The 24,485-nt window shown below is 39.3% G+C and overlaps 2 protein-coding genes across 2 annotated transcripts in view; one reads left to right on the top strand and one right to left on the bottom strand.

The window, feature by feature from the left end:
• Positions 1–610: 610 nt before the first annotated feature.
• On the top strand, positions 611–14,378 carry LOC111339551 (uncharacterized). The gene is made up of 13 exons (XM_088735688.1): positions 611–2,490; positions 3,299–3,418; positions 4,161–4,598; positions 4,957–5,364; positions 6,048–6,137; positions 7,496–7,546; positions 7,791–8,513; positions 9,103–9,517; positions 10,054–10,377; positions 10,803–10,849; positions 11,875–11,945; positions 12,163–12,287; positions 12,626–14,378. The coding sequence occupies exons 1-13, from the start codon at positions 2,133–2,135 to the stop codon at positions 12,762–12,764; spliced, it is 3,309 nt and encodes a 1,102-aa protein (XP_088591814.1). The 5' UTR covers positions 611–2,132; the 3' UTR covers positions 12,765–14,378.
• Positions 14,379–15,283: 905 nt separating this feature from the next.
• LOC111339550 (polycystin-1) overlaps positions 15,284–24,485 on the bottom strand; it is a 29,921-nt gene continuing 20,719 nt past the window's right edge. The window contains exons 17-22 of the mRNA XM_088735690.1: positions 24,154–24,378; positions 22,391–23,473; positions 21,280–21,669; positions 19,677–19,977; positions 18,716–18,937; positions 15,284–17,596 (exon numbers count right to left, since the gene is read on the bottom strand). Of these exons, the coding sequence (XP_088591816.1) occupies positions 16,032–17,596; positions 18,716–18,937; positions 19,677–19,977; positions 21,280–21,669; positions 22,391–23,473; positions 24,154–24,378 (3,786 nt within the window). The 3' untranslated portion in view covers positions 15,284–16,031. The remainder of the gene's footprint in view (positions 17,597–18,715; positions 18,938–19,676; positions 19,978–21,279; positions 21,670–22,390; positions 23,474–24,153; positions 24,379–24,485) is intronic.

Raw genomic sequence — 24,485 nt, 5'->3', positions numbered from 1 at the left:
CTTTTTTAATTTTATTTACAGACACAACGTAGATTCTAGGCTTAGTGCGTCCGGTATTAGTAACGAAATGCAATTTAGTCCTTCTGTTTACTCCTTTGAGCCTATTCAAAGCAGGAGTTTGTCAAGTTCACCGGCACTACAGGACCATCACGTTGACTTACAGCCCTCTTCGACAACGAAAAAGTAAAGTTTCTTGTAGCGGAGGAAATACGTAGAGAAGGCTTACATGAATAAAACTAGCCCGTCTTACCAACAAATTGAACAAGATAAACATTAACGTCAAAATAATCTTCAACCTCCGTGGTCGCATAGTGATCAGTCCAGCATTAAAACCAAGAACTGCAGCGATTTTCCGCGAAATATGATTCCTCAACTTAGACAATTTTTCCGCGAAAACTGCATTGAAGTCATACCTGCATGTGAACGTGTGAACGTTGTTTCGACCTATGTTTCGACAGAAGAAACTGAAGTGCACTTCAAGTACGTTCTAAGTGCACTTGGACTCAAGTCCACTTGAAGTACACTTGAGGGTCTAGTGTGAACCCACGTATTGAAAACTTGTCAGATGAGCGGAAAAAGGAAGTAGAAGAACCGGAAGTGGATCCTTGTATGCCTTGTAGTTCCAACATGGCGGCGTCTAGAGTCGGATTCTACGGTCGTTTCGCGGGCCTTTTCGCTCGCGCGCCTTACTAAGGAAAGCTTCATCGGTAAAGGAATGGCAAGTTCTAAACTGTTTTCAAGGAGATTATGGCTTGAGTAAAGTGCCTTTTGAAAAGACTTTGGTCATCGGGTGCTTTAAGGAGAGGTTCAAACGCTAACTCATCCGGACGCGATATCGCGAACTTGTGAACGAGATCGGTGTAACAGTCGCTTTCCTCTAAAACATTTTTTCAGGCTACACGACCGTTAATACTATTCATTAGCCCTGCAAAAAAAAGGAAAGCATTCAGTGTTTTACCACTCGAAATTATCCTTTGTCTGCTTGACAAAAAGTAAGTCACGTTCCAGCAAGAACCAGCTTGATCGGAAGAAAAGACTGGCACCTGCCCGTTCAAGTTATTCAACCCTGTGCGTAGTATCGTTACTAACATTTAATACCCGCATGGCAATGGTTGCCAGATGCGTACAAGTGGTTGTCTGGATGTTATCGGTCTAATGAAGTATAGTTAATCGAGGGTCCCCTCGATTAACTATGAATGAAGCAATCCAAAGATTTCCATAGAACCCCATACATTAATTATGTATTCCATTTCAGAAAGACTAATAATATAAAGGTTTGTTTGCAACACTCTAGGCATAGTTAATGTATGGGGATATATGGAAATCTTGCCATCCGTTATGTATCTGGTCATAAATGAACAATTTACACGTAACTATATACTACACTTTGTACCCGCAGTGAGCTAGACACATTCTTTTTTCTCTTATAAGGATCATTTTTCTCACCACTTCCTTCCCTTAACTCCTGTAAATTCGGACTGCAGCAAGTGGCCAGGGTACACACCTTTCACTTGCACATAGCTATTACCTTTGGCATGCTGGGTGGGTCCCTTCCCATGTAATACAATGCAAAGAGTTATGTACCCACAACCACTTGGATCATAAGGTTAACTTTTTCCATGCTAACCATATGATTCATTCTGTATGGTTGTGCTGTTATCACCATGACTGCAGTTATCTTCATTTAAGTGATCCTCTGTTTTTAGGAGTGTGACAGTGTGTGTATATTTATTACAGTAACTGTGTTACTATTATTTTCATACAAAAATGCATGTATGTATGATAATTTCCTTGGAAACTGAAAGATGTAACCAAGTTTTTAAGTACTGTACTGTATGAAAACAAACGAAAGAAGTTAAGAAAATATTTCAGCAAAATATTTATTATTGCTTACCAGATAATTATGGCTATTGCATGTACATGTACTCCTGAATATAGAGACAGAAAAAAACAGAATGATTTATTATTGTCTCATGACACACACAAGGAAGTGGAGGAGTAGAAAGAAAGAGAAGAAAATGAAGGATGAAAATGATCATCTGCTAAAAAAAGGAACAGCATTCTTTGCAGTCACAGGTATCTTTGTTGGAAAGTGAAGTATTTGAGGAGGTGATGTTGTGCCTTTCCAGCTTATGGATAACACAGAGAACATGGAAGTCTCCTGTAGAAGGCCTGAAGAATCAGCGGACAGTGGACAGACAGAAATTTTTGATACGGAAGAGGCTAAAGATAATGTAGTGGAATCAAACACCAAAGAATCAAAGCTTGATGATGTTGAGACAACAACTCCTTCTGGAACATCCCAAAAGGAGCCTCACACAGAAGACTCAGATGCTAAAAATCCAGGAGGTTTTAGCAATGGAAAAAGTGATTCAGTCCAAACTGAGACAACAAAACCTCCAGTGAATGATTGTTCATCTGAGAGCAGGGAAGATGGCAAGGGAAATGCTGTGGAATCTGTAATGCATAATGAGGAAACAAGCCAAGAAGGTGTGTTACTTCAGCCATTTTCGATATTAGAAAACTGGGATGCAGAGCTTAGCTGTTTAATGTATTATTGAATGATTTAATACAGAAAAAAGTTAAGGAGCTCCCTCCCTAATAAATTAAATAAATGTTATTTGTTAATGAGTGTTTTCATTAACATTTTTCTCTGTAGAAGATGTTGTTGCAGCTCCAACTTTCTGTTTGCTGTTAATTCATTTCTTGTGATAGTTTCACACTAATGTAATCTTTGTGGTATAATTTATGCAAAAATCTGCATCCCAGCAACTTTCTGTGCAGAATTAACCTGCTGAATCAGAAACAAACTAATCAAGTTTTTCTTTTAAGGTTTCAAGTTTGAATCCTCTCTGGAAACCCTACTTTTTCCTTAATAAAAAAGTTTTCTATGTTCAATAATGGAGCTTAAAATCGCCATCTTCTGAAATCTTTGTACACACTTAGTGCTTTCAATACTGCTGGTCCCAGCATCGAGCAAAATGCAGAACACTTAGGACATATGAACCCAGAAATCATTACCATTCTCATCACATTTAATCCTTGTGGGGTTCTCACATTAATTTTTGTCTCATACTTGTGACAAAGGAGTAACAAAATCTTATTAATTTGAAATTTTGTTCTTTGTTTTATTTTTTCCATTTTTTGTAGTCTTACTAGGGTTTTGGTCATGATAGTGCTCGTATAATCTGTTTTTCATTACATTTTAAAATTAGATATAACCTATTTTAAATTTGTGATCAAAAGTTGTGTGCATGTACATGTATGTCACAAGGGTCTTCTTAATTTTTGCTCTTAGGCAAAAAGCAAGATCCAAACACTTGTGATGATTCAGGAGCACAACAAAAAGAGAAAACACTCAAAACTCTAGGGACTTTGGAAATCAGCAATGGAAATGCCAGCAACTTAGACAGCCAAGGTACGATACCACTCTATAACAAATGAGCTTCTTGGTATAACGAGAAAATTAATGTCTTGTTCACAACCCTTTCACTTCCTGGAGTGACCAACAAAGAATTTCTCCTAATGATCAGGAAGGTAACAAGGACAGGAAAAATATCAGTTGGGGGAAATTTTTTTATTTGTAAATGAAACAATTTCCCCTGATTATTAAGACATTAAATTCTCATAACTAACATGAACAGTATTTGGGAAACAGTGCAGAAATTTAATATTTCATTGAGTTAAATGCTGGAAGGAAATTTGAGAACTCCATGAAGCCTTCATCAGGCATCTAGGGAGCCATATAAGTCCGCTAAGCTAAGGACATGTTGTCTACTGAATAAACATAGACAAACATATATATCTCTGGCTTCTTTCTTAATTAATGGCTCATACACATGTATAACCTTCTTTTTTACATAGAAAATGTGAGTTACTTGATAGTGTCATTACTTAGTTTTTGAAACATAAACTTTGAATAGCTACATGTATGTAGAACAAGATTGTGCACTTTGTGGACAGATTCTTTGGTTTTGGTATGGGACTTGTTAATTTTTCATGGGATGAATCCCAGGGACTCACTAAGGATTTTTAAAGCCTCACTAGTATTACTTAATCACTTCCAATCAATCTTTAATGGTGTTCTTTTGAATTGTAATGGTTTTGTTAATTGATCTATTTTACATAACATATGATTTTAAATATTCCTGTCAATACAGAGAAAAGGGAGTCAATGCCGTCATCTCCCGTAGAATGTAATAGCAGCGAGTCTTCTAGTATATATTCTGATTCTGATGGTGAGAATTCTGGATCATTCAAAAAAGAATCAAAGTTGCCCTCACATGAGTCCATGCAAGGAGCAAGTGCCAGTGTAGAGCTACCTGAATGCAACATGACAAACACAGAGAAACAGAAGGTTTCCTCTCATGAAACTCTAGAGTCAGTAGCAGATGAAAAGGCAACAAATGTTGAAGGAGCCAGAGATGATTTGGTGGAATCCAACTCTGCAGAACCTGAGCTTGCCAGTGTAGAAACAACAACCTGTCCTGAAACATCTCAAAAAGATCCCAGTGGTGACAATGTTGCGGGATGTAGTAACCTGGAGAACTTGAGCTCCAAAAGAGACAACACTGGTGTACCTGCATCAATGTCACCTGGTATGTCCTTGACTCACCCAGATACTGGTGTTATCACTGATACTAAGGTGGATAGCCACGGAAATGTTGAAAAGTCCAAAGAACAATATGTGGAAACCACAACCAATGGAAGTTTGAAAAAATGCATACTCTAGAATTAGGGAAGCTCTTTTGAAGTTCATGTTGGTGAAGACTGCCCAAATAATTTGTAATTATAAACACCTTATCTCAGCTTCTACAGGGCTTTCTTGCCATCCCCAAAAAATTAATAATATTACTGAACTGCTATAATGTTAATAATTGTAATCACTGTCATCTGTGGTATTATAATTGTAAATTTTTTTATCTCTGTGTCCTTCCTTCTTTTTAATGTTATTAGAAAAAGAATCAAAGTTGCCTTCGCATGAGTCTGAGCAAGGAGCAAGTGCCAGCAAAGAGCTTCGTAAAGGCCCAGTGAAAAGCAGAGAGAAACAGTATGCTCCGCTTGATGAAACTCCAGAGTCAGTGACAGCTGAAAAGACAAAAAATGCTGAAGGAGCCCAAGATGATTTGAAGGATTCCAGCACCACAGAACCAGAGCTTGCCAGTGTAGAAACCACAACCTGTCTTGAAGCTTCTCAAAAGGGTCCCAGTGGTGATGAAGTGGCAGAAGATAATGACCGGGAGAATTTGAGCACTGCAAAAGATGATACTGGTAGCCCTACATCAATTCCTCCTAGTAAGGAAGATACCAAGGGAAATGTTGAAAAGTCCAATGTGCATGATGTGGATACTACAACTAAAGAAGGTATGAAAAAATGCATACTCTAGAATCAGGGGGGTTCTTTAGAAGTTCGGGTTGATATGAACTAGCTGCTTATAAACATTTAGTGTAATTTCAGAGCTGAGCAAAGAGTTTCCAGCAATCTGATTGGTCGAGCGGTTCCTTATATGACGCTATATAAACCACTCCATGCGGTTTATATAAAAATGTTAAAATAAAATTTTAATAAATGTTATATGTTATGAGTTTAGAAATTTCTCTGTTGTTCAGCTCTGAAATTACTAAAACAATTGTTCAGTGAATATTGTTGAATAACCCCCTCGACTTTGTCTCATGGATTATTCGATGATATTCACCTCGCCTTTGGTGAATAATTGTTAATTATTAATTCTGAACCTCTCCATATTAATTTTAAACAATCAAGTGGAGATTACACGTTGTAAGATATTGCATTATCTTGTACAGCTTTGTGCAGTTATGTGTTTTTTCCTCTGAGCTAACTCAGCCCTTTTTGTGTGACAGTGTTTTATTTTGGTACTCACTGGCAAAGTGTAATTAGCTTATACTGTTTATACATGCATTGTATTCAAGTAGGACATTATGTAGATACCTAGGCATTCACACTTCTTCAGTGCACAAGTCATGTCAAATATAAGTTACCACTACAGCGCTATTTATACTACCTAAAATGTCTTCCACCTTTACAGATACTGGTGTTATCACTGGTGATAAGGAAGATAACAATGGAAATGTTGAAAAGTCCAAAGTGCACGATATGGAAACTACGACCAATGGAGGTATGAAAAATGCATACTCTTACTAGAACCAGGAGGGCTCTATAGAAGTTCTGGTTGATGCAAACCTCTACATAAAAAGACAAGTATGCCTCACGCTATGGAGGTTTACACACTGTTTTTAAGTGTCTTTCTTCCAGAGAGGTAAAACACCTAAGCTAGCAATTGAATTGAGCTTTTAGTGACGATCCAACATGCCTAACCACAGGAGCTTAGCTGACTCTTCTGGTTGGAGTTCAATCATGTAAGAGCAAGATCACTTGAAATTTTTCAAGTGCATTATACCTGAATGTTTAAATTCTGGGGTAGTTTATATAGATGTAGACCTTCTTTGAGCTGTCCTAAGCAGCTTTGTAGATCTGAAGCTGTTTAAAAGTGTTTCCTACCCCAACCTACCCTCTTTGTTTTTTCCCTCCACTGATCTGATCAGTGTTGGCAGATGAACAGGGGCTCATTGCTTGGGTTGCTGAGATTTTTCTTCCACGAGGGATATTGTGTTATATGCTATCTGAAGCTGGGATAGGGTGAACTATCCTTTCTCTAAAGCAAGGTTGTGGGTTAACCCCATCACTCCCAAGGTCTCATTAATAATTCTTCTTACTGTCTGTATAGCAATTTGTTTGACATTAGTTCAGATAATTTGTTATTAGATCAACTACCGTAAAAGCGTGGAGATAAGCCACACCCGCTTATAAAAAATGTTTTTTTGATAGAAATCAAAAGAAATCCAAAGTTGAGTCTTAAAAAGTTTTCTTCATTCACTGTTCATTGAACGTAAACTCAATATCAATATTGCAACGGAAAATACTTCAAAGTCTTACCCACAATTTTAGCACTTTAATATAATAACAAACATCGTTTCTACCAACTTTGACATATGATTGGTCTTTTAATTTTCTGGTATAATTTTGTTGACAGGAGTTTCTTCATTCAACACAGTTTTTCTATAGAATTTTGCATTACAACAAGAACATGAGTGGAACATCCAAAGCTTAGTAACCAGGCATTAGATCCAACGCATCAACAGAAATTGGCATCGACGTTCGCGACACCTTTTTCAAATGTTCCCACAGATAAGCCGCACACCCCTTTTTTTGGAAAAAAGTGCAGCTTATATGCAGGCTTTTACTCCTTATTGAAATTTTCCATATTCTCATCACTGGACTATTTGATATTGTATCAATATTATAAGGGGAAAATGTGTCTTGATCAATTGTGGGGATGAAAGGGTTAACTTGAGGATACCTATACTGATGTAACTGATTGTCTAATAATATATTACTCTGTACATGTACTCAGAATTTTTGTGAAAAAATTTGTTACAATGTCCATTAGATTTTTCAAAATTTCTGAATTTCCAGTAGCAGAAAAATCAGAAGTCACCAATGGAGAGAAGAGTACAAGCACATCAGGTATTAAAACTACATGCACATTAGCAATTAGCTTTTAGATATCAAATTATCAATTATACTTACTAAGTGACTTTTTATCCTGCAATGTGTTTCTAGCTCTGATGAGAATGTTCTTTTGATCTGAATAGCAAAGAAGTGTGTTCATCCATTTTAAGTCAGTCTCCTTGGAAGAGAGATAACAAGAAATCCTACACTCATTGATTTATAACTTATGAAATGTCTCTCTCCAAATTTTATTTTGCAGAAACAGACCCACATGGTACAATATCTGCCATGAAAAATCCAGATGAAAAAAGAATACTTCCTCCTGAAAAGGAAAACTCCAATGGATCATCTCCTATTGGAAGTGTTCATATCACTGAGAAAAAGGTAGAATTGAATAGTTGTGATGGAGATAAAAGCCCCGAAGCATTCATCCAATCTCAAGTTGTAGAAACAACCACAGAAGGAACATCTTCCACAAGCAACTCTAGAGACAATGGAATGGTTCCAACTGAAACTGGAAACTTAAAGACAGAACTAACAGTTAGTGAAGATTCTGCTGAGTCCTGTCCTGTAGACAGTACAGGTGAATCTGTGTCTTGTGATGACAAAGGCATTGTTCCAGAGGAAGAGGAAAGTACCAGAAGAGGGTCTTATGAGTGCAACCTTGCATCAGGTTTTCTCTCTACAGATCCTGGGGAATCTGAGTCCACCGGAGAGGATTTCATCAAAAGGACATTGGGGCAATTATTTCGAGCAGTGGCTTCAGGGGAGGGTAGAGCCATTCTACTTGGCACCTCAACAGAAAGTGAAGAAGAAGAAGAAGACGAAGAAGAAGGAAGTCAGTGGCCATACAGAAAGGCAGGCTATTCTGTAGTGATCAATAAAGGCAAACTCTGTGCAAGTAGCTCTGAAGAGAGAGCTGAGGTCATAATGAAGAGTGGAACAGAGTTTTTCATATTAATTGGAAATGATAATGATCGTGGTAAGTAAACAATTGGAAAACTTTTTTACATAATCCACCATGGGCACCTCCTCTAGAAGGTCCCCTGTCAAATGGGAGCCTCCTAGCATTCCCTGATTTTCATGGATGAGTACCTTTATGTAACAAAAGATGTGAATATTAATTTTGTTTATCACCCTCACTCAGCCTGGCAATAATTATTGATTCTGAGTGCATTGTTACAGCTCAAGAAACCAATTTCTCCTTTTTCAAGGTGCATCTAACAATTTCTATATCCATGTATTATAGGATGTGTATTTGTCGTCAGTTTGTTAACACATTAAGTTAAGAGGTAAAATAACCACCCTTAACAACTGTGCTTCTGTAGAAATCTCAAGATCATCTTTGTGTAATAAATATATACACTAGGTGTAGTGTTGTGCATCAACAGAAAAAAAAAAAATCACACCAGGTCACATTTTAAGGAGAAATTGATTCATTTAGTTTTGGCTGGCATCATGTCAAAAAGTATTCTTAGGCAGTTTCATATAATTATTTTCAAACCCTAATTTAAGATTAAAAAATTTGCGAAGCTTAATATGATTTTTCAATTTTTCTTTCTTAACTTCAGCTGCTGAGGTGGACATCACATTCGGTGGAGTATACCTTGGTGTTTGGTTGGTGGAGGCAAAGCGGTCAATAAACAGACCTCTGTTTGTTCAAGGCTCTTCTTGGACAGCAGGCCGTTTAAGATTCTTCAGTAATTCTGATAAGAGGAAACCACAGCCTCGTGCTGATATCTATGGTGAGAAAGCAATGCTAAATGGTTTGATTGAGCTGACATTCAAGCCAGAAGCTGATACCGTGAAATTGTTTGTGCACCATGTGCGAGAACAAGGAAGTTATCGTCTTATTCCTGTAACAGTGACTGATCCCATGACAGCAACTGTTGCTGACTTAAAACAAGACATCAAAGGAAGATGGAGATCCAATATCTCCTGCCTCTTGAAAGGAAGCCAGGTTTTACAAGAAGAAGAAATGATCAGGTGCAGTCTTTTATCTTAGGAAGTATTTGCCCAGAGATCAACCCTTTAAATCCCATGAGTGACCAAATCAGAATTTCTCCTTACAACATCAATACAATATTAAGCAGACAAGTGATAAGAATAAAGAAAAAAGTATTAATCAGGGGATTTTTAGTTGATTAAATACCAAATTCTCCAAATTAGGAATTGTAAGGCAGACAGTAAAGAGAACTATGAAATGAAATGACATCTGGGAGTGAAATGGTTAATCTTGCATACAAGTCATGTCTTTAAATTAATAATTATTATTGACATGGTGTCCCTTGGACCTGTTTAAGTTTATCTTGGCCAAGATTTTAACCGGTTTATCCTAGTGAAACACATGCCCCTAAGGAAAGTTATTTCTGATATCTCTTATTATACATGACTGTTCCACATCATGCTGTGTTGTTTCCCAAAGCATTGTTTTATAGCCATTGGCAGGAAACTTACAGGTTATAAATTATTACAATCACAATTATAATATTACTAAAACTTAGCTTGGTTTGTTTCTGAAGCTCCTATGACTTGGGTGAAAATGAAGTGATTGAGGTTGTCAATGCCACAGAGGAACTGACTATTGAAGCATTTGGTGAAGACCCCATCACTCTGACGGTGGATCCCAATGATATTTCTGTGGAAGCTGTTAAAGAGTTCATTACAGAACAATTCAAAATACCAGCAGACCAACAGCTTCTTAATTTCAAAGAACGGGATGATGTTGTGGACTCCAAGTCATTCACCCATATGCTCTTGACATCAAGGAAGACACCAGTACTGGTTGTCAGAAGAGAAGAACCTGTAGATGCAAATGCAAGTCAAAATAGGAGCATTAATATTGGGTAAATCACAGTTTTTGTCATATTAATCAACGATTGAGACATTCCATGGGCCACCTCTCTGCAACAGCAGTTGCTGGCAAAATGCCTCCAAATACTAAAATAAGCCCTTTGTGATAATGGTTGATTACCTACCTGACAATAGGTGTTTTTGTCTTATGTAATTCTTTTTTGACATACAAGCATTGTCAAAGTTGTTAGAACATAAGATATCTTACCTTCATAATTCACTTTTCTTGCAATACGTGCAAAAACCCACCAAACCAGCAAAACCAAGGCAAATTTAAATGACAAGGCAATAACATTTAGTCTTTGTGTGATCATTAGTTGTTGTTTGGTTGTATTTTAACTATCCTGATTGTAAAAATTGTTTGTCTGTTTGCTGATTGAATTGCTCCATATGTTCCTTGCTGCTTACACCCAAAAAGAGCCGAAGATGCCAGAGGATTGGACACCAGTGCAACATCTTGTGCAGGTAGTCATTAACAGTTAACAATTATTCCCCAAAGTAGAGGTAAATGGTAGTAGATATTTATCAAAAAGCAAAGACCAGAGGCAAATATCCTCCACTTTTATTGAAACTGAGGCCAATTCCATGTTGTGGCATATATACAAATTATTGTTTTTTTTGATAATGTTGTGGGTGCACTTAAAAGTTTTTGTTTTGAGAGCACTTGTTCAGTCCTTGCTCAAAAATATTAATTTTACAGCAGAAACTTCTCAGGTAAAGCCTGGGAACTTAAATTTAAGATGAGAGAATTTGTATTAGCAGACATTTAAATATGAAAGCAAGAAGAAACAATAAATTATGATATGCAAAGTGTAGGTCACTAGAAACACAAGTGCCATTATCACTGAAGAAAAGTTAACTCCAAGCAAAGTGGAGTTGACTTAATCTGACTCTTAAGAATGACATTTGAAACTTTCAGATGTCCTCCTGTCTGTAACCTCTATTAGTGGTCCTTCTGCTTAATTATCATTAAATATCATTTATTAAATCTCAGTCGGGTGGTGTATTAACTCAGCCATTCAGACAAGTGATTTGAGTCAAAGAAAGTGTTCTCTGTCTATGCCTACTTCTCTTTATAAGTTGGTTACCTACTCAATGTCTCTGATACCCAGCATACTCTTTTCAATACATATATCTTATTAACCGAGTGAGAGGGCCGTACTGGGAGAATATTGGCCCGAGATCTTGACAGTACGGACCAAATGCAGCGAGGTCCGTACAAAAAAGACCGAGGGCCGGCATTCTTCCAGTACGGTCCCAAGCAAGCTTGATTGATAAGAGATTTATTATACGACTGAAGTTCAAAGGGATACAAGTGCGGTATCATTCGGGACCATGCGGGACAGTGCCCGGTCCAATACTTAGAGAATATTGACCAGCAAAAGAGCATTTTGATTGGTTGATTTTAGCTATTGGCCCTCTGACTGCCTGAGTCGTGTAATAAAGTTGTTAATTTACCCTCCTTATTTCATTCACATTATCATAATTAGATCAAGGAAGCCAAGCTGAAGACAGCTGTAAAGCAAATGAGGGACCTAATGACTCAGGAGACAATGACCAGGTAGCTGCTATGTGTGATTGTGTGTATTGAGTCAACTCTTACAATTTATCAAAAGACCCTGGGATTGTATTGATTGATATCAGTATCTTCCCTTGACAGAGTTATTACATTATCGTCTCAAGTTTACAAAACATATTAGCTAATATGGGTTTTTATCATGCATGGAAAGAAAGAGTCATCTTAAACAGTGATATATACTTTTCATATATTTACACAGGATGGTGTTGCTATGCTTTATGGAGATAAAGAAAGTGTATACAACCAATTTCAAGAAGATACAATGGACCGAAAATTTTCAAAGAAGAGGGCTGTCACACTTTATATTCAGCTTAAGGCTAAGAGGTAATTTGCAACTAGAGGACTTTTAATTCTGATATGTTTATATGTGGACTGTACAGCTTTTCAAATGATTCCAGGACTGCAAATGATAAAAATGGAGAAAAGCATATTTAAAAATCTAGGATATGGTGTTCAATTTGTTTTTGAGGATCTGCAAACAGTTATAATTCATTGCAAATCCGAAGTTAAACCATAAATTAATGAAATGATAGAAAGATCAAAGGTTTAAGATGAATTGATAAATGAAAAAAAGTTATTTAAGGAATACATAAACAATTATGTAAAATGAAAGATAGCTAAGATTATAAGTAAGACTGATTCTTCTTTTTTATTAATTACAGTAAGAATGCTGCAACTGCTGAAGCCTCAGGGAAGCCCAAGCCCAAGCCCAGGCCCAAGCCCTTTGAGCAATCAGGGGCCAGGCCATCAAGACCAAAAGGATGCACGTCTTCTCTTTACCCACCTGAAACACCCGACTGAAATTATACTATGCTGCTGTACTTTCATGTAACCCTTTCCTTCTGGAATTAATTGGCATTTAGCTCCCCATCATATCAATGCATAATTCAGCAAACAAACAAGTAGTGAGAATAATTATATTTAAGCAGTAGAACACATTTTTCTGCACTCTATAACATAATAAAGCCATGTACGATATTGGGAGAACTCAAGGAAAGTTTATAAAGGATAAGCTGAAGGCAAGTGAGTTATAAGCCTTCTGAACTGACTGATCAGACCATGTGTACTATGTCCATTTTGGTATAAACCTCTATAGAACTGCAGATTCTTTTAACCTTTTCAATCCCATCAGTGGCCAAGACAGAATTTCTCCTAAAAATATCAATATTACAATATCAAGCAGACATGAGATGAGATTAAAGAAAATTTTCAATTAGGATTGTTAGTTGATTAAATACCAAATTCTCAGAACCAGCATCATCAGAAATGTATGGTGGACAGTAAGAAGAATTTCTAATCAGATCTTGAGTGAAAGGGTTAATTACTTTACAAGGAAATTTACGGGAGTTCAAGTGAGAAGTGTCAAACAAGTTGGGAGTTAAAGTGTGAAGTGCTCTTATTTGAAACAATGTGACCACTAGTATGATAATTGTTAGGAATGGAATGCTGTAAATCAAAAGATTTAATTTTAAACATATGGTGATATAATCATTTATTACACGACTCGGGCAGTCAGAGGGCCAATAACTAAAATCAACCAATCAAAATGCTCTATTTGCTGTCCAATATTCTCTAAGTATTGGACTGGACACCGTCCCGAATGATACCGCACTTGTGTCCCTTTGAACTTCAGTCGTATAATAAATCTCTTATTAGCCAAGCTTGCTCGGGACCGTAATGGAAGAATATCGGCCCTCAGTCTTTTTTGTACAGACCTCGCTGCGCTCGGTCTGCACTGTCAAGACCTCGGGCCGATATTCTCCCAGTACGGCCCTCGCGCTTGGTTAATAAGATATATGTATTAAACTTGATTTCATAATTTCTAAGAACTTCAGTTGGCTGAGAGATAAAACACTCACAACTTAATTGTGTTAGTCTTTGACATCCTAACATCAGTATGCATATTCTCCATACTGTTCTCTATACATTTCCTAAGATGCTGACAAGGAGAATTTGTGTAACAAACAGGAGCTTCTTTAGTTGGTGATCATTTCCTTCATTCTTGTGACCTTAATGTGTGATTCAGGGGTGATATTGAAAAAGGGGAATTAGATGCCAGTCACCCGTAACGGTTTAAGGGTTAATGCAGGGTGCCCTAGTTTATATAATAATAATTAAAAAGGTAGTTTAGGGAGTTCGCAGTTTTCCTACGCCCCAAAAGGATTAAAATATCACACCTTGGTTTGTCGCGAGACCGCTTAAAAATTCACACTCTCTACCACAAAAACGTTGTAGCATAGTCCCCCTCCCCCTACCCCTCAGTCTTCGCTGACGGGAGGGTTCTCTGTCGGTCAGCGGTGGACCATCGGTCCTGAAAGGGAAAGTCTACCATTCGGATACTCGTAAAGGACTCGGACTTTTTCTCTTTCTTACTCCTTCAGATTGTAACTTACAATAAAGTACAGAGTTATGGGAGGGAAAGCTATGTCCTTGACAACCATCGTTATCAATTAAAGTGCCCATAATGTCAAAAAATGTTTTTCGCTCATCTAATTCTACATTTCACCAAATGAACTCCTGCAAAAAAAATTTTCGATTTGGATAAAACGAAATTTTTTTATAATTTTTTAGACATTCAAACTTGCCGCCATTTTGGTCCACCATTCGCACCAGTCTTCCTCGGTTTAAAGTGAGTCGTGACGTAGGTTCAGGAACACGTGATTTTGGGTTGTGACTTATCTGACTTGAAAACAAGTGGGAATTTGCTTCAGAGTGGTCACAATATCGTCAGCTCACAATATCGTAAACGACCCGCACTCGACCAGTGTATATGCAATTAAGGTCAAGTGAGGTTCCTGAACCTACGTCAGACATCAGTCACGTGGTCATTTTGAGCACGTTATTCTTGTGATCAGCGGCAGGGGTCGACCGCAAGAAAATAGAATTTTGAACTTTGTAAAAATTCGTAAAAAAATCGCGTCTTATCCAAATCGAAAAAATTTTTCACCGAAGTTCATTTGGTGAAATGTAGAATTAGATGAGCGAAAAACGTTTTTTGACATTATGGGCACTTTAAGACCGAACGCACATGCCCCAGAAAACAGACCAGATGGTGACCGTAGCTACACTTTTTGCTATTCCAAACCCCTTAAGGTGTGACTCCAAATTGCCAAACTGCGAGAGTAAGTTTCTAGTTCGTCATCGTACTCCTTTCTTGTGGCGAAAATACAGATCCGTGTCATCGGTCATGGACTATGCTGTCTTGCTGACTCTGCAGTCGTGTGGTGCCATGCAGCCAGCTATTCTCGGCTTAAAGTGTTTCACATCAGCTTTGTTTTACATATATTTTCCTGCGCAACATCTCAACTTTTACTTGACTCTCAGAAACCTTATTTATTAGCGGGTTATGAATCTACATACTTCTCAGAACGAAACGATCAAAGGCATGCATTTAATCATTTCCTTTTTGATAGGCCATTTGTGAGTGTACATTTTATCTACATTTATGAAGACACAAATCAGAACGGTGCAAATCGAATTCTCCTTTCCTTGAACAAGTAGGAGTCTACTGGTTAAAAGAATGTGTTCAGTGCACTTAATGGGTCATAGTTTGCCATTTGTGCCATTTATATTTAAAAACTAAAGAGTTCTTTACCCTTCGCTAGGAGTTTTCATGGAAAAACCAATGCCGAGTTCTAATGGGCTACGTAAGTTACAGTGAAAATTTACAAGTTAGTTCAGTGCTATAAACAGCGAGCGCAGTCGCCTTTTAGCTACTTCTTCGTGACAATAAAATAGCCCACTTGAAAAATTCTCACCTTTCAGTTTTGCCGAATGATTTCACTGTTCGCTTGGCATTTGGTTCACACAGATTCAAAATGAATTTAGTCCAGCGATCTACTCGCCCACATATAGCAGAAAAAAAATTATCTGAACTCACAAGTCCTTTCCATTCGTCTTTGGTTAATGTTAAAGTTTGTATACTCAAGTCGTGCTCTCGAGAAGTCTATTTAATAGTCACATTTTGTGAAAGTTAAGTAGTAGTGTGCGGTAAGAAGAGCGCAGGTGCAAAATGAGCTTTGAATTGAACTCTTAGATGAATAAAGTCGAAAAGTTTTCAGTCCAAGCTCACACTTCAGACGTGCCACTGGCTTGTAGATTAAGCCTTGCGTCTGACCGGGCGGAGCCTCGATCCCTTCCGTCCCTAGATTCTGCATCGGCTGGCTCAACGAATCTCAATTTCTGCTTCTGGGGTCTCGATTCACTGTCCCCGCTAGCTACGCTTGCGTTGTCGTCATCCGAGTCGAGATCGTCTTCCGACTGATCGTCCTCGTCGTCATCCGAAGATTTACCCGATTGGTCGTCCTCGTTCTGCGAGGCTTCCTCTTCTAGTCTCTTTTCTTCGCGGTAGTAAATAAGCTTCCTCAAAAGCTCGCTTTCATCGTGCTTTGCCATTAAATCATCAAGAACGGGAATGCTATCACAAATGTCGTTCTCCGTAAAGTCTTCGTCTGTTTCCAAAACCAGCATCATCACAATTTGTTTCTTCTTGTTTGTATTTTCGGGTTCAAACCAGTTGGTTTGCCTAATGTCCTCCATGCAGATGTTTCTCAAAGCGTACTGAACATTCTCTGAGATTTCCTCGATGCTGTCCAAGTTCAGCTCAAACTGGTTCTTTGGCTCTTTGTAGTTGGGTTTAATTGCAGGGCCAACCTGTTTACCAACGGTACGCTTGAAGGTATGCAACATGAAGTCGAGAATTTCATGTTCGTTGGACTGTATGGACGAATCGTTGGACACTTCGCTCAGTGCGTCATTCAAGATGCCAATGAACACGTTCATGAGAACAAATAACACTATAACCACGTACGAGAAAAAGAACATGGGACCAAGAATTCGGCTTGAGCTGGTCAAGGAATCAAAGTCAAAACTTCCAAGGGTCAAGGACATCATGCTTCCCAAAGTTCTTGGGAATGACGCATAGTCCTCATTATTGATTCCAAACACCACAAACGCAAACTGCGCGAAAGCCAGGAACAGAATAAAGAATAGCAACATAAACGACGACAGAGGTTTGCTAGCTAGTTTGATGGTTATCATAAGAGTGGAAACGCGCCGATTGAATTTCAGCAGACGGAGGAATTTTAATACAGAGAAAAACACTGCCATGGCTGTTGTAGCGGACACCCATTCATCCACAAACGCCACGTACTGGAAGCTAACAAACTTGTTTGGTTCGTCTTGCATACTGCGAAGACTGTATTTGGTGAGGGCTAAACGCGCGAAATACAGCCCCACTGCCGACAGGGAAAACCCCAGAACTAACAGCTCTGGATAGTTCCAAGGGTCTTTAAAATACTCTCGTCGCTCACTCCTGTATTTCTTGACCTGCTTGTAGAGGAAGTAAAGCAGAAACGCCATGTAGCCTAATTCGCAGGCCATTACAAACACCATTTCTGGTCCTACATAGCGGTAGAGTCGGATGGTTTGAATTCTAGGGCTCAAGTAGTATCCCCCAGATGGAAGAATCTCAGAGAGCAGGGTAATGACACAGAAGAAGTTCGTCTGAGCATTGTAAATCGCGAATTCTGCAAAGATTGCCCTGGTGTGTCGGTCTATCCAGTTCAAGGAGGAGAGTTTTTTAGCTATCTCTTCGGCTTCATCCCGCTTGGCTCCAAAGTCTGCCACGTAACCTGAAAGATAGTTTCATTGATAACATAACTTGCACTTCTGGCATTTATTTTATCTCTTCACAAAGGCCTATCCTTCACTACATTTCTCTTGTGCCCGCACTTTAAAAATTACCGAAATGTTTAGTGTGTTTTTTTTTTTCATTGTCAAATGTATGAAAATTTTCGTATTGTTTCCTTCAACCGGCAAAAGATGACACGGTAATGTGTCCTAAAGGTAATATATGCAAGTTGTGTTGCCGGGGTCTTTTTTACGGTCTATTCTTTACCATGAATTGTTGGCTGTTGTATCAAAAATTACTCTCTTGTTGCCACAGTTCTGATTTAAAACTCTGTTTCTCATTCTTTACTGTGAAACGGTGTTAACCATCGCTTATTAGATAATGTTGATTAAGGAGAGTCTTTGTAAACTTATTATCATGTAAAACTACACATTTTCAATGGAGAAAGACAAAGAGCAGATTTAAACCATTGCGTCTCTCTGACTTCCTGCTCTTTATGTAACTTCAATTTCATTTGTTTCTGCGGGGAACAGTAGTCCAATTAGGTGTATACAGCTGTTTGCAGAAAGTTTGTCGTAAAAACGACAAAGTGCACGCGACAATCTCGAAAGTCAATCTGGGTACCCGGTGATCAATGAATTTTACTAAGTATAACAAATAAATACGGAGAACATGGCATAAATACCGACATGTACGTGAAAACGAAAGGATCAAAACAAAAGAATACGCTTTTGTTGAGTTAACATCGCATTTGCCATTTATAAGGATCAACTCGTTCTTTTAGTCGTTTTTTCATTAAGTTAAAATTAAAATACAGTCTTGCGAACAAAGTAAATTCATCAAACCCTCTATGCTATTTCCTTACAGTGTTGTTTTTTCAGGCTCGATCTCCGCCGCTCTCTCGATTCCGGAGCGCGGGCGCCGGTTCCTGAACAGCGGCTAGTGATCGAGCCTATGTTTTCTCAGATTTCCCTGAAATCCTAAGGTCAAGAAACCATGAGCTGAAAACTACCCAAAATGCTCTTCGGCGTTATCGCGTGCACATCTGCTTTTACCGACGACCTTTCTGCAAACAGCTGTATGCGTTTTAGCCTTGCCATATCGACAGTAAATGACTCACCTCCTCCCAGGTAAGTAGCAAAGTGCCCCCAGTAAGGAGTTCCTTTTAGTTTCCACTGCGTCTGATAGGTCCATGGGGTCGGGTCCATTTCTTCAGTGCTTGTATTGGATGGCATTGGCACCCAGCCCTCCTCGTAATATTCTTTATCTTCATAATCCCAATCATAGGCCAAGTTACATTCATCGAACAGCGCGTTAAATGTCGGGAGTAATTTGCATTTGTCTGAAGCAAACATGCGAACTCGGTAAGAAAATGGAAAAGAAATGACACGAACAATGAATCAGAGAGTCAGCCAGTCGTCCGCTACTTCGTCCATTGGTCAGTTAGTCAATGAGTCAGTCAGTTCGTCACCTTGCCTATCAGTCAACTGGTCACTTAGTGAGCCAGTTGATCAGCTGGGCAATCAGCTAGCAGTCAATCAGTAAGTCATTTAGTCTGTCAGTCAGTGAGTCCATCAGTTCATCCAGCTGTCTCCGCCTGTCATTTAGTCAGTCAGTTATTTTGCAGGTCTTTCAGTCGGTCAGTCAGCGGTCAGTCGGTCGGTCGGTCGGTCGGTCGGTCGGTTGGTCGGTCGGTCGGTCGGTCGGTCGGTCGGTTGGTCGGTCAGTCGGTCGGTCGGTCGGTCGGTCGGTTGGTCGGTTGGTCGGTCGGTCGGTCGGTTGGTCGGTCAGTCGGTCGGAGGGTCAGTCAGTCAGTCAGTCGCTCAATCTGTTGGTCAGTTGCTTGGTCAGTCACTGGGTCTGGTGGTCGGTCATTAAGTCAGTCATTGAATCTGTTGGTTCGTCAGCCAGTCAGTCAGTCGATCTATCGTCAGTCCAACCCCTCAACCATTCTTGTAAGTCGATCTGTTCGCACTGCGTACAGAGCGCAGTTCATTCACTCGAGTGAGTGCGCAGTTTACTCCACTCGTTATACTGATGTTTAATTTGTCATTAATCTCTGGAAACTGAAAGTGACTTACTTTTCTGTATCCTGAGTTGGCGAAGTCTGGGCGTTCCTATAAGATACGCCGTGCTATGATCAGCGACAAACTTGCCCTCGTAGCTAAACAACACTGAGGACGAACCATCATCGTATTTGCTGCCAGTTGTTGTCGTCATCACAACCTTTTTATGTTTTGTTCTTTTTGTGTCACTGTTGGTAGCCTCTTCATTCGTAATGTCTTTTTCTTCAATGGCAATGGGGCCATACCAGAACCGTGGCGTAAGAGTAGGGATGAGCGTTTGCTGAGCCCATTCCCAGTAGGAGCGATAATCTGATATCTGGTGTGGAATGAGAGGATGTTAGAGACCAGAAATTATTTATCACCTGTGCGGGGAGGAGGAAAGGATTTTGAGGGTATCACGTGGTTTTCAGGGGGAACGGAGGGGGATCATAAAGGGGGGACTATGGAAAATTGACTGTCAATAAAGGGGGGAATGGTAAGAATATTACTGAGCCTCATGGGGGAGGGGGGGGCTTCCCCCTTGTGGTAAATAATAACCAGTCCTTTACTTCTTATGTTGACCTCCTGAACTGTTTAACTCTTTATATCCTAAAATGCATCTTCATGCATATTCTCCACACTATTCTCTCTACATTTCCCAAAGTGCTGACAAGGAGGATCTGGTTAATAATCAAGAGCTTCTTTAGGTGGTGGTCGCTTCCCTTATTCTGGTGAGCTTAGTGTTTAGCCCGGGGGTGATATTGTAATGTGAGATTAGCTGCTGGTAACTCTTAAGGTTCAAAGGTTTAAAGTTCAACCTCGGAAGTGCTAACTGGGGATCTATTGATTGCTACCCGTTTATCAATGTCTGTTTCAGTTGTGCCAATTACATGGTGGATGAGAGGGGTTCAGAGCCAAATGAATTACACAGTAGCCAAAGCAGAAGATCCACAGTATGTGTGGTCGAACAAGAAGATTCCTTGCGCATCCTTGTTCTTAACTAAGTTGTTTATTCAAAATACGACTGAAGATACAGTCTTAACCATGCTGCAAAACTGGATTTAAAATAGAAGGAGAACTTATATAACATATAGAGTTAACTCTTCTTTGAATAAAAAAAAAACATAAAAACTTCCATTATTACTGGTGCAATCCTAAACGTGTTTGCCTGTATTGAGCTTATGACAAGCCTGCACAGGATTAACGTTGATTCAATTCTGAACGTAATGAGGTGAGCAGTTTTCAATTCTGTTTGGATAGTAATCAAGTGTTGTTTTGCCTTACTTCGCCTCGTGATTGGTCTAGAAAACTTGCATCATTTTCTCAACCAATCAGATTCAAAATTAAGACAAATCGCGACTTGGTTACCCGCGTTTTCCTGCGCATGCATCAGGCAGTTCGCCCGTTTTTATTTTGAATTTTCATTGGCGGCTCTTGAAATTTTTCTTTAGTCTGATCGGCCATTGTGATAACTTCGGTTTCGGTTTTATGACACTTAATCTAAAAGACCTCTTACAGAACAGATGTAAAACTGTATGAGGAAACAAAAAAAGAAACATGACAACAAACCATCAAGTTGTTAACGTATAGCAACTCAAAACGAGTGAAAACTAGGCAAAAAAGTAAAAATAGTTTTTACCTCGTCAAATGCATCAAGCCCTGAGTATTTCCCTTCCTCAAACATGTCCCTCATAGCACTTGTCACTTGATAGCCCATCGGGTCTCGACTACCATAAGCCACAACAAGCAACACGCTCAGGAAAACGAAGTATTGAACAATCTCACGTATGATCACCTTCATGGCTTTTTGCTTGACCTTCAGTCGACGAGCGTACTCAAGTTTTTCTTCATTGGGTGGTTTATCGACGAAGCCAATCTTTCGCAGAGTTTTCTCCTCCTCGCTGTTCTGTGATTTGGTATGAATCGCTTCTTCGTCTGCGTTTAGTTCATTAGCTTCTTGTTCATTTTCTTCTTCTGCCTTGTTCGGATCTTTGATCACTACTGCAAAGAACATAGCAGCTGCGAACACCTGAAATGAATAAAAACAGAATGGGAGAAAGAGCACTTTTACTTTATTGCCAAAAACTTTCCGTTTACCACAAATCGATTGCTTTCTTTCTTTCATTGCTTCACGCGCTCTTTACTTTGCATAACTCAAAAGGACCGCCACTTCCGCGACCAAGTGCGATTCATTCAGTCAGAGCAATTTTAAATTTAGAGTCGAAAGTAATCCAGGAATGCTTCGGTTTTACTTTACCTCGCTCTGTGATTGGTCCGAGAAACTCGTGTCACTTTCTCAACCAATCAGATGTAAAACTTAAACCAATCATGACTTGGTCGCAAACGTTTTCCCGTGCTTTAGGAAGTTTGGTTGCTTTTATTTTGAGTTCTCATTGGCTCTCAAAGGTATTTTCATTTCTTCTGATTGGCGGTTTTGGTTTCACGATACCCAATCAGAAAATGCTAAATGTGTCAGCAATTTGCACTAGTTCATTGTTTATGTACTTTTAATTCGATTTTCCCTTTCAATTGTATTAGTCCTGGCTACATCATAGAGGCAAAATGAATGCTGTATTAAGCCGATTACACTTAGCATTACATAACTAATGATATACAGGGGAAAATTACGCACGTCTGATTGGCTGAAAACGAGTGCATCTTTCATGTAACACGAGTGTAAAGTTGCAACACGAGTGGAAATTACAACAAATAACGTACGGTCCAGCGGTCCAGAAGGAATAGCAGCTTACCTTAAGAGGCTGTGAAATGAGTACGTCTTGCCAAAACGAAATCATCATCGACGACAACCAGCCAGCGGATTTTTCTTTTCCAAATGTCAGCCCGTAAAACACAGTAAAAGTGGCTGAGACTGTACAAGAGATGAAAACCAAAACGTAGGAGATATAGACAAAAAAATGTGGAAGAGTCTTTTTCTTTTTCTTTTTGTTTTCCTTTTTCTTTTCGTCGTCCTCTTTTTCAGCGGCTTCCGGTTCTTTGCTGATTTGGTTTGTTTTCTCGCCGGATATTTCATATTTTGGGCTTTGGCCGTTCGGATCCTGGTCTTTGTCCAGGCCTTTCTTTGCTTCTGCTGGCCGCGCTTTTCGGAAAAATGTCACAATCAAGACATTGACCGGAAGTACGACCAAGCTGCTGGTAATCCCGATGGACAGTTGCTTTATGGAGAAACTAAAAGGCCCGATGTGAACAGATGTGCCACTTGAAGACTCGGTTCCCACTTGATAAAACATTGCGTTAGCAAGCATAGTGCAAAGTAAGATTGATAAGCAACAAGAGAGACGCTGTACTCGGGTGAAATTACTTTTCGCCGGGCGTGTGATGACGGAGAACCACAGATGGCCATCTGTTAAGTTCTTCCGAGCTTCAGTGGAGAAGAGCAGATTGAAGCTGGTTAGCTCTTCTTTACTGGCTGGGGTCAGTACGCGCTCAACGCATCCATCATCTTCCTCCACGGCTAGCCATCGATCGCAAATAAACCAAGTCTTGATATCACTTTGAACATCATGTACCATGATTCTGAGGAGGTACCAGGACGGATCGTTGCCAGTGTTGTCTTGCCAAATTCTCAAAGTCTTCAGCTTTCCCAAGCAACGAGGCACGCTCAACAAAAAGTAATCGACATTTCCGCGGCAAAACTTTCTTCGACCGGGCTCCGCGTCTTTCAAGCGACGAGGAGAGGTTTCGTCTAGACCACCAGTTAGCACCATACGAATCTCAGATGATGTTCCCGCATGACTGGAATATCCCGTGTATACTACCACCTCGTACATGTAGGTGTCTCGTGGGTCGTTGTCTGGTAGAGGAGCGACTCCAACCTGCGAAAATTAAAGAACGCACACGCACAAAAAAAAAACAATAATTAGCAGTGAGGTAAGGAAAATGGCCAATTGTTTTCCCTTTGGCCCACTGGCGCCTATTTGTCCTAGGCCATGTTTAATGAAGATACGTAAACGAGTTAAGGGTGCTCTACTTTCTACTTGTATACAGTTATCATAATGATTATAAACAAAATGAGCTGAACTTTCTGTATTTCTTTCTTTTCTTCACGAATCTATGAATTTACGTATTTCCCAACTTATCAAGAACGATAATTGTGAATAATATATTTACGCAGGACGAACGATGAAATAAAAGAAATCCGTGAGGAACAGGAAACGAAATTGAAACGAGAAGTTTAAAAAAAACACCGTTCTCAACCTTGACAATTACCACTAAACAAGTCTTTAACCCTTTGAACTCTGAGAGTGAATGAAGAAAATGACCACCAATATAAGAATTCTTAACAAATTCTCCCTGTTAGTATCTTAGAAAATGTATAGAGATCAGTATGGAGATAATGCATACTAATGTTAGGGTGTAAAGGGCAAGCTCAGCATGGCCTTAATATACAGTACTGTACTCTACGTTCTATCTTTCTTTTTAAAATCTCAGAACAAAATGTAGTAGTATTAAGCAATAGAACACTAAAAAACGTAAAGTGATTACAGCGTGGTACCTTTTCCAAGTCTTTTCTGTCCGCTCGTCTGGCCCATAAGACCAGAAGAAAATACAGACCGAAAATGCCACACACCACTGAGAATACCAAAGGGTTGTTGAACAGCTCTTCTAAAGACACTTTATCCCAGTCGATCTTGTTAGGTGGCACGAAAAAGTCACTCGCGAAGGACGTCAGATGATTGCAACGACAGTGACGTTCGGTTGGAGTCGTTTGCGGACCAGCCTGAGAGAGACAAAGTACTCACATGATGTCAAATAAACGTGGCACTTGTTATTCAAGAAAAATATCTAATTACAGCGTGAGGTCGATAAAAATCTCTTTTTGGACTC

The sequence above is a fragment of the Stylophora pistillata genome, chromosome 10 (genome assembly GCF_964205215.1).
Source record: "Stylophora pistillata chromosome 10, jaStyPist1.2, whole genome shotgun sequence".
Lineage (NCBI taxonomy): Eukaryota > Metazoa > Cnidaria > Anthozoa > Scleractinia > Pocilloporidae > Stylophora > Stylophora pistillata.
This window is presented reverse-complemented; position numbering and strand designations above follow the sequence as displayed.

Bases quoted from the DNA above. Each gene is read 5' to 3' on its own strand.
- LOC111339551 (XM_088735688.1), top strand. From the start codon at position 2,133: ATGGATAACACAGAGAACATGGAAGTCTCCTGTAGAAGGCCTGAAGAA. The intron at 10,378-10,802 runs GTAAATCACAGT...ACACCCAAAAAG, and splicing joins AATAGGAGCATTAATATTGG to AGCCGAAGATGCCAGAGGAT. The intron at 11,946-12,162 runs GTAGCTGCTATG...ATATTTACACAG, and splicing joins ACTCAGGAGACAATGACCAG to GATGGTGTTGCTATGCTTTA.